Here is a 15,137-nt window from a genome sequence, read left to right on the forward strand (position 1 = left end):
TTACACCTCTTCTCAAACTCATATCTCATATATTACTTTGATATCTACAATTAAATATAGTACCATCAAATCGTAAACTTACTTGACTTAATGTTAAGTTATGATTAAAATTCCTTCATATTTGAATATCTATAAATTACATAAAGGCAGGCAGCACTGGGAAATATAGAAAATTCTCTAATTTTCAAACTGGAATTGATGTAGCTTAGGGTTATTCTATCTTTTTGAAAATTACATTTTTGAAATCTACGTGGAAAGGCACTGTAAAAAAACCCTACCGGTTTTTGATTTTCAAAAAGAAAAAGAAGGAAAGTACGACTCAGCCTAATCCCCATGAATGTGTTTGATTTCAGAATACATTCACCATCGTGTCTTTAATAAAATTCTTTTATTTTTTTAAATTTTTTTAAATATATTTATTTTATTTTAAGCGCCCTCAAAGATAATAATAACTATACCCATAATCAAGAAAAAAAAATGTAGTAATGTTTTGAAGAAATATTAATTTGAAACCATACAAATGAATGACAAAATGAACGCCGTTCATTTTTTCCTCAATACATTGTTTATTTTTCCCCTGTTTATCGTTCATTCGTTCAAAAATGAACGGAAAGCGTGAACTCTGTTCATTTTCCGTTCAATCTCCAAGCCTGCAAAACGATATTTTTTTCTTAACCAGGATAAAAAATACATTTTTAGGAAGTTGGTACATCCCCTTTATCCCCCTCCCTGTGGACGCTCCTGGGAGGAGAGTTTGTGATTATGTACCTTCATCTATAGCTGCTCGCAGCTAATATAATGAAACGGCATGATATTCAAGGAGCTCTTCTCCCAATATTCTTAAAACTATTAGAGAGAGCAAGTTAATTTTCTTCTTTTTAACATATCGGCGGCACAACGTAACCTCGCTGACACATAAATATATAGTGTATTTCGGTATCAGCTGCCTATTTTTCGGCTTCACTTCCTGTAATCAGTGTTTTTGAACGTTAATTGGTTGTACAGGCTTCGGCAGGAAAAAATGGACTGAATGACAGATTTTAGAAAAATGTCAATAATTTTATTTTTTGATTAATAATTTTGAAATTTTTTTAACAAAACTTTGAGACACAATCTTTGCAAACATATTCACTCAATATCACCGCCCTCTGTAGCAATAACAGGCTCCACACGGCGGCGGAAAGCCTTTGTAGGAGTTGATGATTAACTTATCGGGCATATTGTTCCACTCCTTCACAATGGTGGCCTTCAGGGAGTCTATGTTTGGGTGATATGTCTGATTAATCTCCCTTTCCAAAGTACCCCACACAGCAAAGTCCATCGGGTTCAAATCCAGCGAAGATGGTGGCCACATGTCCTTGTGCCAAAAATCAGCCATGTTGTTGGCGCAGAACTTCTGATATTTAGTCCATGTGTGTGAGGGTGTCATCTTGGGTCTATACATAGTTGTTCTCTGGGAAAGTGACCTTGAGCCATGGCAGTATGGTGACCCTCAGCACCTTGTAGTAGGCCTCCTGACCAATTTTCTCTGCAACCTTAAAAAAGGAGGGAGGCTTGTTCTTGTCGTCGGACGCCACGACCCCCAGGACCATTGTTTGGGCTGGACGTTTTCTACGGAACATCCCCTTGACCTCCTCTGGTGATCCCCCTAGCCAACGGTTGTTACGACGGTTGTAGACCTTGTCCACGTTGAAAATCTTATCGTCAGAGAACATTTTTACTGTGGATCCATTTGCCTTGTGCACGTACGAACTTTCTTGCACCTCTGCAGTCTCCTTTCCAGTCTTGCTTTTGTGAATTTTGATTCTTGGTCATCTAGTCCTTTATATTGAAGGAGATAAATACTTTTAGAATTTGAACACTTGGACAATCTACGAAAGCATGAATGGAAGAATTAAAAGCTTTTCCACAGTCTTTACATGGAGCATTATAAAAAATAAGACCAGCCGAGATTTGAAACTGCGCAGTAAATTTTTTGTCGTCATAAATATATAGTAAGGATCTTTTTATTTTTTTATCCCAAGATTTTGGGAGATCTAAAATTTTATTAAAATTTTCATATATCACAATAACATTACTCTTAAAATCTCTCGAATATAACATTTCCAAATGCCATGGTGTTGGAGGAATGGGGTTTTTAGCAGTCCTGAAAAGCGGAAAACAAAATTTACACTTCACAAATTTATAGCCATACTTTCTAGGCTTCTCGGATCCTCTTTATTGTTGAAAAAATGTATCTTTGCTGCGTTTTGATGAATTATATCTATGGTAGTGTTCGACTCATACGTTGGCGTTCCATACCATAAAACACGTTGTGCAGTACCCCATGAAAGTGAGATTTTCTCGACTGATCTGTATGATAAAATAGTACCCATCATCAGAAGTATGTATAGAGGAGTACCTGATACAGTAACTCTCCATTGAATGAGGGGATTATTCGTTATGTCAATAAAAATCTTCTGTTATATCTTGGGAATCATAGAAGATAGTAGAGTTAGCCCTCATCCTATCAATTTGTTTGGTCTTTTGAGAGAAGGGAGGTACTTTGAATAAAAAAGGGTCTTCAGCCACGAATTTTCTTCATTAATTGCCTTCTCAGCTAAAAGAGGCAGATAATGTGCTTTATATAAAACCAGGGGACCTATTCCAGGACCATACAATTCAACTCTTGTCAGGAGATTGTATTCCCCTTAATTCTCTTACTTTTTTATATACCGAATTACTCAGTGTTGTCCAATTTGTGTAAGTTTCACCGTGTCTTTGCTATTCCATGCCTAAAATTTCAATCCTATTTTTGACATTACAATCTAAAAGAGTTGTTGTCGAAGAGAGTGGCTTCCAAATCCCTACTGGGAGAAAAACCGTTTTACTTTTACTAATTATCAAGCCAGACCTTTGGGAATATTTTTCAAAAGACTTTAGAATGACTTCAATTCTTCTAACTAACTCAGGTTCAGTGTTGGCTTCCACAAATAATGTGACATCTTCTGCATAGGTGTCAAGTAAATGTTTAGAATTGCCTAAGGAAATTCCAAAGCCCCTTTATCTCTTTAGCGCAGATATACAAAATTCTTCAATTGTGGCAATAAATAACAAAGGTGATGTTGGACATCCTTCCCTGCAGCTCCTTTTGAGAAGAATAGGCCCACTTACACAGCCATCGATCACGATTGTAGAGGATCCATTATACAGAGAGGCTCTTATAGGATTTGTATTTATTTCCTTCATTTCAAAGCTGCAGCTGCGTCATGGCAGCTAAGCTGCTCTCCTCCCAAACATTCTTAATATTGTCAAAATTAACTGCGTTAATTTTCAGTTTCTTTTATTTTTATTTACTCCGATTCTAATATTATTTAAATCTTTGAATATTGAACGCGGTTTTTTTTTGTGCTAGACAGAAGTGCAAAATAATTTTCTCATATTAATCAAATAAGTGCAGTAAATTGAAACTTTAATAACTACTAAAGTAGGTTTGTTCGGCGTTGTCCGGAACATTAAAATGAATTGAGAATTATTCTGCTTAAAATAAAACAAAAAATAAAGAACGTAAAGTTTTAAAAATTATTCTCGCACCATGTTGGTGTTAGTATGTATTTTTGGACCCTTTTTTATATGGAGATAAAGTATGTTTACCCGGCATTGCCTGGAACATTATAAAATTAAAATTAATTCTGAACCCTTCTGCTTTTTAAAGAAGATTATAAGATTTCATTTGAGGGACGTCCGGAGGATTATATTTTGGTCGCATTCAAATGAAATTTGTGGAAAAACTATTGTCTAGTATAACCTTTCAATATATTATAACAATAGCAAACATATGTAGGTATGCTGTGTTAAATTTTGGCGAGTTCGAGCAAGTTAACGCTGATAAAATTATCCAAAAGCCAAAAAGTGTTGAAATTGTCTCTCTCTACTGCGGTATGAGTCTATGGAGTCTGTTTGATGGTAGCTCAAACTACTGGATGATACGTTTCTACCAAAAAAAGTGGGGCTGCTGTGATTCCTGCCAATGGTAATATGTATGTGTATTCGCATAATATGTTCTCTCCTCATGAATGAAAGAATCATGAGAACAGCTTTAGAAGATAAAAGCACATTTATTCATTTAGCAGCTACAATAATAATTGTTGTATTATTTTCTAGTATTGCATCGGTCCTCATTTAAGGCTGAAGACTAGAGTCCCGTCTACTTCAGTCTCAGTACGGTCTTTTTAAGTCCTGCATATCAGACCTAAAACTTATATAGTTCGGTCCTTGATGACGTCGTCAATCAACTTTTTTTTTTTTTTTTTTTTTTTTAAATCAGTTCTAGTACTAACGCAACCAGCCCTAAGACTGGACTGGATCAAATAAATAAGGATCCGCACAACACTATTATTTTCATCTATGGTCCTTACTATAATTTTTTTTTCTTGGGGCCCTTTGGACTACTTTTGACAAGACTTTAACAATTTTGACAGAATTCGAAACAAAAGACAGTGTAAAATTCTTTTTCTCAAGATAAATGATAAGATTGAGCCGAGGTTCTGGAAAGGTTAAAATTTAATCGAGCTACCCACTAGAATCTCCGGTACAAGAACTACGTCCTCAAGATTAGGCGGATTATAAATATTATTCTTTGCAAGTAGCATTGTATGGTGATAATTAATATATCCATTTTTATAATTTTTTTTTGATATAAAAGACAATACAAAATCAAATTCGAGTTTTTCACTTGTACATATTTTTATTTTAAATTCTTTAAGTCCACGTTCTGAATATTCTGAATATATTCTGAAGTTGTCAAAATCCTAGCGAGTGTTAATTTAAAAATAAGTAAACGTTTGCAGCCTCCATGATATTGGTGCATTTATTAAATGCTTGTAAAGGGTTACCCGGCGTTATTAGGTCAAAGGACAATAGTCCATTTAATTTTTTCTTAAAGTTTAGACCTCTTCGGCACGGCAAGTATTGTAATATAGTGCTGTATATTATTTAAAATGAATTATTATAAATTAAAAAAAGTTTGTTATAAACTTGAAGTAAACACATATAAATGAAAAGGAAAAAAAAATGTCTAGAGGAGAATCTTTTATTTTTGTCAAAAAATTGCCAAATCGAAATTAGAAAATACAATTATAGAAACTATTTTTAAAGAGGAACAGAAACCTTCCATGATTTTTTTCGTACTTGTAAAAACAATAAAGATATGGAGAATAATGTCTTTCAAAAAACATCTCTCGATAACTGGTTCATTTTTGCAGATATTGCATAAATTATGCAATGAAATGTTCCAAAAATTAAAAATACTCACATGTATTGTGTCCAACATGCGTAGTTTTGGAACATTTCTTCATAAAAATTGAAATTGACGTTAAATGAAAAAAAGAGCAAACAATTCAGAAAATGACAGATATTCTTCAATGAAACATCAACTTTTATGTGTCAAATATATGCAAACAAATCTCCAGACAAATTTTTTCAAACTTTACTTTATCTACGAATCCAACATTCCTTTGATAAGTCATTTTTTGCACCTGAAAAAACGAAACTCCAATCTTCACTGATTTCTTTTTTTGCCCAACACTTTTTTGATTTGGAATAATCTGCATATTTGTTTTTTGAGACGCCAGTTACTTTTTGATAAATAACTCAACCCCTTATCTAGTCTCCTTGGGTTAAAAAACCCATTTTTGTGTTTGGGTATAGAATAAACCCCCCTTATATTACCCCCCCCTTCCGAAAAATTGGCAACCCCATCTTAGCTAGAAAAGGTTCAAAAGAGGCATCCATGCAAAATTTCAGCTTTCTAGCCCCAAAAGTGTGGGCACCGATTATGGACACACACAGACACAATTTCTATAATATATATACAGTTTTATCCCTATTTTGAAAATTCAAATATATTGGCGGACAAGAAACTATTGAATATATTAGTAAAGCTGATGTTGATCTCGTGTGTAAAGTAGTCTATTGTAATGTACGATATTTAGTTATAATAATATAATTATTCCCCTTCGTCTTGTTCCGTTCTCTCTTCAAGTTCCCCACGGTGCTTCCCCGTGCTCTTGGCTCCTCATCAATCCGGCGACGAGAATACAATCTTATCAATCTCTTTATCCAGGTATTGTCACATACAAAACAGTGTAGGAATCTCCAAAAAGTCCTAATACTCTAATTCCTAATCATGAAATGTTTTTCTCTAGTCCACTTCAAGTCCTCAAAAATAAAAGAAACATTAAAAAGTATTTTATATCCATTGTAAGAATAGGAATGAATTCCGAGTTTAAGTTCAGTCACAAGTATAATCTTTTTATTTCAATTCAAGTTTTGAGTCTCTGATTATGTGATCAACTTGAGTCGTAAGTCTTTAAAATAATATACAATCAAGTCCAAGTGTCCACCTCTGGTAATTTCAGCCTGCAGATATGTCGTCTCTCCGCGTTACTATATTATTTAATATAATTTCTCAATCGTAGTTCTCAACCATTTCCACATTCTTACGTATCGTCAATTTAGCTTAGAAAGTTCTGACGCTTACGCATACATGATGTGTAGTGATGAAAATCCTGTGTACAATGGACATGTTAAAAAAAAGAAATTGATAATCAAGAGGGTAATCCTCACAATTTGAAGAATGTTAAGGAGAAGATAAATAATAATACTCATGACGTTTCATTAGATCAGTTACAGTCAGCTGTGACATGGAAGGAAGGAGAAACGGAAATAAACAAGGACATTTGCTAGAATTACTCCGCCACAAATGCTCAGGGTTACCCTCCATTTTTTTATGAGCACACAAGAATATTAAATCAGGGTTTTAATATAATTGAATCTGTTTAGGAAAGGATCCGGACTACTCAGGAATTAAATAATAATGACAAAGGCTAAGGAAAAGAAAATTCATTCATCAGATTACCAATTCCAAAAAAAACAAACCAAAAAAACAGACCAGGTAAAAAACAAATCACCACATTACATCACTGGTGATGTGGTACACATTACACTCAGATAAAAGTATCATTATTAATTCATGTTGTATTTCTTATGAAAGTAGAAAAACATATCGTAAATTAAATAAAGAATGAATTATTTCTCAGTGAGTAAGTCAATATATTGAAAAATGTCCAAACTGTAGTCTGAAAAATAGGAATGCAATGACTCCATTAACTCTTTCGTACCCCATCCTCTATTTTCAATAACGCCACAAATTTTTTCAATCGTCTTTAATGATTCACAATCTTCTGAGACTTGATAAATCACCAGTGGAACCTGTGCCAAACTCACAGACATCCATTGTATTAAAAATCGATTTGGATCGACTGAACCAGGTGGATTAATGATCCAAATTGGTTTAGCATACTCAGATGTATTTTTCTGTTGGCTTTGATCGGGAGGAAGATGAATTGAGGGTCTGGACAAAATATTCTCATCAAGGATAAAACTATTTGTTCTTTTGAATCGCCTAGGAGCTTTGATAAAATCTAAGGTTGCCTCTGTTTCAAGTTTTAATACATCGTTTTCATAGCTATCACTTAGAGCTCTTCGACGCGAGGATTTCCTAAGGCTTTGTAGAAGAGCTTTACGTTCATCACGATTATTACTGACATGCTCATTGAAAAGATTACGGCATATCCCTTCATAATCTGCATCCACGTCAAATTTTTCTCCTAAATACTCAAAACTGTAATCGGACATGAAGTCATCGTCAATCGAGTCTTGTTCGTCATGAAAAAATCCATCACTATCTTCTTTAGACGAAGGAGTTGATTGACTTATCACATCTTTTGTTTGTCTATTGCGTGTCCTATGAAGTCGAATATTTTATTCATATACAATACAAACTTTAAATCAAAATCTTATTAATACCCGTTTGCGAGAGAGTCTGGAGTATTTCCTCGCTCAAGTGCTGCTTTTAATCTTTCAGAAAACGTAGCTCTTTGAGTAGTCTTTTTATTCCTCTTAATTTTGCTTTTGTTTACCTCAGATTTTTTTCCACATCTATTCTCGTCAAATGCCAAAAGTTCATCTATCAAAGAGGATTTGGATGAAAAATCTATCGTTCGAACTGAGGATTCGCTTCGTATTTTGCGAATATCTGTTTCTTCCTCATCCTCTTTCAAACAATAAGTGTATCTCTTAAGTTCCTTTAACAAATTTTCCGGATTCTTTGAAATATCTTCACCAGTATCTAATAGTCTGAAATGAAAAATTATGTAGTAAATAATTATTAGGGTATATAGGAAAACAATAATTATTAGGGTATATAGGAAAACAATAATTAAGAAGGTCTTGATTCTTTTATTTAACTGGTCCTATTCTCGGAGCAGATGTTACAGTTCGGATCTGGCTACAGCAATCGGTTCAAAATAGAGGTGTGAGGTACAATATTATCTGGTTTCACTCTCAGGTTGAGTTTCTCTGAACCGATAGAACCGCCAGAACGATATAGGTACAACCTTGATAATAAATCTAATTTACCTGATACGGCAGTTATCCCAAGAGTCTCTAACATCCTCTTGATCATTATTTGAGGATGTACTAAGAAGACCAGATATCTTTAGAGATTCTCCAGGAGCAATTTTATCCAAAAAACAGAGAGCTGCCAATGCCTCTGGGTGTTGCAGAACTGAGGATGACTTCAAGCATAATTTCTCATCCCTCACAACAACCTCCGAATTTGTACTTAAATTAAATATTTCTTCTGAGTCTGTTATAAAGACAGAGCAGAGTGGTACAGAATGTGATGATAATATTTTTTCTGTACTCAATGGAGCCGTCTCGTATTGTCTTGTAAAATGGATAAATCCATAGGCATCTTCAGCTTCAAGGATACTAAAACAAAAACATTGGTATGAAAGACAAATACGAGGGAATATCCAACAGAAATGTCTCTGCTGACGTAAAACTACGAGGTTTGCGGGGATTTTTATTTTTGAGATTTTCTGAGATATAGGTACCACTTTGTTTGAATCTACATTACTAATACTTGTAACACGGTGCCAAAGGATGTACATATAAAAACGTAATTTCCATAGGAGTTCCTTGCTGGCCAGTCAATCTGATTGATAGTTTGGTCATAGAATACTAGAAACCTGAAAGGAAATGTTCAAGTGCACCTTTTACAAATGGGGAAAAAGAACTCAAAAGTTACTACAATGACGTAATATAAGTAAATAATTTGTCATATTTTTATGGTAAAACCACACATTAATTAGATTCAAATCGTCGAATGTATATCTATACCTAAAAAAGAGGCCTACGATAGGCTTGATATTGGAATTAAATAATTTAATAAAAACTGTGATTTATTAATTTATCAGGCCTGATTTCTTTTATATAGGTATATGTTTAACTATTTAAATCTAAAAAAATACTTTTTTTTCACCCCTAAAAATAAGCCAAATGGTCGACCAATGGCTTTTTGAACTTATTTAGTGTTAATGAAGTAATTTCTTCTACCACATTAGTAGTGGGTGCGCTTGAGCCTTCGATTACAGGTTTCTAGTATTATATAGTCTGGTTTCAGTGGACTTCTTCTTGTTCTCTAAGGCCAAAGGGGTCCTTTCTGGGACCTTAATGATGTCAATCATCACTATGATACAGCTTTTTACAGGTGGGTGGAACTCTCTGACAATGTTATCGAGAAAAATGAAAATAATGAAATATAAAGTTCTCTCTAAACCTTGTAGACAGGCTTCTGTACGTTCATTCTCATTTGTATTGAATATTCCCTCGTAGATACAAAAAAATTAAATATGTTTGTAATACCTAAAATAATTTAGAAGATTTTTAAAACGTAGACCATCCGTCAGAGATCGCCGAATGTTAGGAAACAAATTTTCAAATCTAAAATTGGAAACCATTAAACCAAGAAATTTTTCTCTTTTTGGAAACGTAGAGAAAAAGGCGTTGGCTACTAGACTTGCTACAAATCTTCGATCCAATGAAGTCGTTTCATTTGTTTTTGAAAGTGAAAAGCACAGGCCTCCAGATTCTTAATAAAATACTATTGCAGTAGTTAAGTTTTTCATCGATACAAATTCAAATAATAACTCACCGGTACACCCGTTCACTCCTCCATTTTTCTTTTTCCTTTTTTTCCGTGGTGCCAATTCCTTGAGACTCATGGCATACCTAGCCATATAAGGTAAGGTTTGTCCGAAAAATCTTTGACGATCCGCGTCGTTAAATCTCTTTTCCACAACATGTATTAATTCTTCAAAGGATTTGAGCGCTTTTTTATCATTTGCAAATGTAAAGTCCGATATTTCCCGAATTTCTGCTAGTATTTTGACATATTTTCTATCTTTGAATATATTCTTCCCACTTTGAATGGCCCAAAGCCGATTTTGAATAGATTTCCAGGATGGTAGCTCACATGGAAGAAGAACATTAACGGCGCTCATATTGTCAGAGTGGCTGAATTTATTGATGAGAGCCTCATTTGCTAGGATGGATAATGTATCTTTATATATATGATTTCTAGTGTAATGTACTGATATAAGCTTAGGACTGCATACATTAAAGTATGTGTCTATTTCTATTTTTGTAAATATGTAGAAAAATGTATCTTTCTTTCTATAAAAAAAGTTCATGTCATTTTTTATTTGTTAATGGAATCGAGCCAAGCAACACGAAATAAATTGTAAATATACATTTTAAGAATACTATTAGAATTTATATTCACTGATCGTATAACAAATTCAAATCATGCCACATTTGATATCATAGACTGCCTTTATGAGTGCTCATTTATATGCAACAGCTACTTTGTTTGCTCATAAAATGTGGCTTGTCAACACAAAAACAAGCTAGAATTATTTTTCTAAATATTAAGCCTGCATTACGTGTGTATTCTTCGATCCACGAATTATAATCGCCCATTTCTAACAACAAGGATTATTATGATAAATCCTTTGGAGATACCGCTGCAAATTGCAAATCAGAGTAACAAAAATTTATCGTCACAACAATAAAAAGATTAAAAATGATGGATTTTTTGATTGGGGTCAATTTTAACTTCCTCTTCAATCAAATGAAGGCCTTGAAGTATAGTGAAAATTCTTGGATAGATCAACAACTCAGCCCAGAAATTCGGATATACAACTTACATTTGACCGAAGTATGGGTAATTTTGCAGTAAACATTTTCGCTGCTGGTAAAAATACTGTTTACATTTTGTGGCTGGTAATTTTGGCTCGAGGAGATTTTACCGCTTGACATATTCGCCGCCTATTAATTTTTTTATATTACCAGTTCCAACTTTACAGTTGTATCTCGATCAGATTATTTATATAGATAGGATATTTATCAACAATTGACTAAGGAATTTTATAGTGAGCCCTGTTTTCCTTTGATTTTGAATCGTAACTTATACATTCAGTCGATACATCATTTTTGGGAGTTCAAATATTCTCTCAAAACGTAAGAGGTGCTTAAAATACCGCGTGATGAGATTACAACTACGACCAATATTACAGTTTTATAATTGATAAAGTTCATAAGAGTTAACCAAGTGGAATTTTCCATCATAAATGAGGTTTTACATTATAATAGGTTGCGTGATTAGAGCTTGTGCTCCTTCAGATAGTACTAGAACTCATTGACTATTCTTTTTTATTATTTCGTACTAATTATTTCATCATTTTTTTTTCCTTTTCACCTAGCTATATAATTCATCTGATCGAAATCCAATAGTAATGTTCGAACCGATAGTATAAAAGCGTAAAAAGCCGGCGGAAAAATCTCCTGGAGTTAAAATAACCAGCGGCAAAAATGTTCGCGGCGAAATTAAAGGTCACACGACATATGTTCATAAAATATACTCATGTATGTAGTAGGGGTTTACTTCACTGCCACAAACAATTAACACTGCGGATGTGTCTGCTTCTTTTCTCCTAATCAGTATTCTGAACGTTGACGATTGGCTAAACTCAAATTATCTCAGTTTAAGCTGTGAATAAATTTTTACAGCTCCTGAATAATAATTCTAAAGTAGGGGAGAATAGAATAATGTTACCAACTGATTATGGGCCTTTTTTTATGCTCATTTTTGTAGGATTAAGGTTGGAAGATCACAATAAAGGTGATGTAAAAAAAAATTAATTAAACACTCATCATTGTATTTATTTTTGTTCAAGATTGCTTTTGTATTAACTCACAGGGCCCACACAGCGACTCAAAAAGTGGAAGGGCCAAGAAAATAGTTGTGTGCGCATGGAACTAAAAATAATTTAAAACTATAAATTCAAAGACCCTATATTCAAATAAAATGGAATTATCAAATGAAATTAAATATATATATACCCAAATTTAAAAAAATACATTATAATCTTATTTTTCAAAATTTGACCAAGCCAAAGAAACTTATTGACAAAATCTTAATTTAGAATCCTTATTGTTTTGGGGAATATAATACGGAAAATGAGATCATCTTGTAAATTAAGATGAATTTCCAAATCGATATGGTGTAGAAGAGAAACTATGATACAGTCAAATCCAGATATAATACGCTTATAGCTGGTCAACATTCTCTCAAATACCAATTTTCACTACATAAAATACTTTGCATAGAAGAAACATGAAGCAAAAATCTGCAATAAAATTTAGTTTCTCTTCCCTTTTTTGGGATCAGCTTCAAAGGACTTACTGGGTCTGATGGAAAAATCAAAATGAAGAATTCTCATGAGGATCTTTCATTTTATATAGGTACAAATCGTGAGCTGGCACTAATGGTTTTTTCTGTGTCTTAAAAAAAAAAAAAATAATACTGAATATATGTAATAAATATTACATTTTAATAGTAATCATTTGGTTGTATTGGATTCCAAATCCAAAAATTGTGTTTTTTATATATATACAGGGCTCGAAGACGAAACCTCTGCCCTCTTTGGATCACCCTGCAACGAAATGTTGTCGTATTATCAACTTTTTTAAATCCTGCGTAATATACAAACAAAAAAATTTCATTCCGTATAATGAAAGTCTTATTCATTCGTCACATTGGAATAAATATACGTGGACCTCCCAAAGATACAGTTGAAACAGAGGAGGAACGATGATACGCCATAGTTATGGGTCTCATTAATAATTAATCAAGAACAAACCAGCAAGGGATTGAGCAAACTGTTATCTCCTCGTATCAATAGGACTATGCACCCTGTCATACATCTAGCTAAAGGAGAACTGTGAACATGAACCAGTGGGCCCCAACAATCCCCATCTTAATCTTATGGATTATTTTATCTGGTCTACCTTGAGGCACACACTAATAGACGTCCCCACACAATTAAGGAAAGCCTGGTGTCTGCCATCAAGGATCTCTTCACATCCATGCCCAGACACCTCTTCATCAAGTCCTGCTCCGTCTTTAAAGGCCGTATTGAGGCCATGATTGAGATTGAGTGAAATAATTATTTCGTGTAAGCCTCAGAACAAATGATTATCAATGACTTAGTTGTTTATTTAAAATACAAATATTAGAAATTACAGGTTTTTTTTCTATAATTTATTTGAAAAAATGTGTATCAAATGTAGATTACATCATGAAAAAAAAATAAAAAAATAAGAGGGAATGTCAAATTAAAAATCATAAATATACATTCTAGAACAGATTTTAGGTTTTTTTTTTAAAATACGAGGGAGTGGGGGAATTCATCTTCGACCCTAGTACTTCGAATATAAGAAAGATTCGAATTTAACCGACTTTTCATATGAAAAATTGGAGTTTCATTTATTCGGATATAACTGTATAGATAATAATAACCGTGTCTATCATGACCCCCTGTAGCGTGGGCCTTAACTCACTAACTATGTTAATAAAATAAATTTGAAAACTTACTTGATGGACAGGGTTTTATTTGTGTTGGATTGATTGGTATTTTAGAGATTAGATTAGTATTTATCCGCTATCCTTTGAGAAATAAAGAAATAGTGAAAGCACATGGTAATGAGAACCACAAGACTAATCAAAATGGTTTCACGATTGAACCAATGAGGGATTTCCATCTTGGAATGCACACTAGTACTAAGCAAAATATTAATGATTGTATTTCTACACTTTCCGGCTCAACTCACATGAAACTAAAAATAAGAGAGCTGTCCCCTATTCTACATTCATAGATCTCTTTGCATTAATAGGTGAGTGTGTATTTGGGTAGTCGCAAGAGTAAGAATGGGAGTAGGTAAAAATAGTGAGTAGTCAGTCGTAGTGAGATAAGTAAACTGCACGACAACATTATTTTATTTTTTTTGGCTGAGAAACTATTTAGAGATATGTTATACAGCTTAGCATATCTCCCTTTCATTTACTAGAGGTAAATTATCTAATGAGAAAGAACTCACAATGATATTTGTCATCGTCCACCAAGACAAAAGACAAACAAAGGTAGTACACGAACTTATGTCAGAATAATATGGAGGAAAGTCACGTTGTAATGAAATTCTAATTGTTGAAAATGTATCTGAATCATCATTAAATTGCTTATAAATAATAATCATAGCTCGAGTTGAGAGTTCGAAGCTTTTTCGGTATGTAAAAAAACAAGAATCGAAAGTTAACATAGGAATCGTATCTCCTCTTAATGTTTAGAATTTAAAACCCTGTCAGGTTTGATTGGATAGAAGGGATCCTTGTTGTCATTCTTGTATATCAGACAGGCCATATAAACCAAGTGGTGAAGTGAGACCAAATATTTCTACAATATTGTGTTCTTTAGCAACATTTTTTTGGACCGTTACTATACCATAACGAACTACGAAACCTCCTTGAATTTACCCTTTTAGTAGAACTAATAAGGCCAGTTCTGACAAAGAAAGAAAAGGGTAAATTCCAAGTGAAAACAATCAAAAATGGACATTTTTCACAGCACACTCTTCAATATTTTCAAACTTGGCGCATGTTTGAATATTAGTTAAAGAACTCAAAAATCCAAAATTTGATCCTTTTTTGTCCTCCAGTTCAGGATTTAGAGGCTTCTAAAGCCTTTTGGCCTTGACACCACCTACCCATTTTTAAATTACTGTTTTTTCCAATGTTTTTGAAGATATCGATCTGATTTAATAGATAATTGTTATGTCCATTTGTTGTATTTTATTGTATAAGCCATGAGGTCAATATTTTGACCTAAAAAAATGACACATGTCCATTTTTAATT

At 33.4% G+C, this 15,137-nt stretch overlaps 1 protein-coding gene across 4 annotated transcripts; it reads right to left on the bottom strand.

Annotated features, from left to right (window-relative positions):
* Positions 1 to 6,997: 6,997 nt before the first annotated feature.
* LOC121115896 (uncharacterized) lies at positions 6,998 to 14,209 on the bottom strand. Of its 4 annotated transcripts, none has more exons than XM_040710073.2 (7): positions 14,059 to 14,209; positions 13,823 to 14,008; positions 10,040 to 10,429; positions 9,751 to 9,976; positions 8,461 to 8,814; positions 7,849 to 8,178; positions 6,998 to 7,786 (listed from the first exon to the last, which is right to left on the bottom strand). In XM_040710073.2, exons 3-7 carry the CDS (start codon positions 10,386 to 10,388, stop codon positions 7,069 to 7,071), a joined length of 1,977 nt encoding a protein of 658 aa, XP_040566007.1. In that variant the 5' UTR covers positions 10,389 to 10,429; positions 13,823 to 14,008; positions 14,059 to 14,209; the 3' UTR covers positions 6,998 to 7,068. The 4 variants fall into 4 exon arrangements, with proteins under 4 accessions (XP_040566007.1, XP_040566016.1, XP_071742745.1 ...); XM_040710082.2 differs by having other exon boundaries at positions 9,751 to 9,988; XM_071886644.1 differs by having other exon boundaries at positions 13,823 to 14,116.
* Positions 14,210 to 15,137: the final 928 nt, after the last annotated feature.

Source organism: Lepeophtheirus salmonis, chromosome 1, assembly GCF_016086655.4.
Source record: "Lepeophtheirus salmonis chromosome 1, UVic_Lsal_1.4, whole genome shotgun sequence".
Lineage (NCBI taxonomy): Eukaryota > Metazoa > Arthropoda > Copepoda > Siphonostomatoida > Caligidae > Lepeophtheirus > Lepeophtheirus salmonis.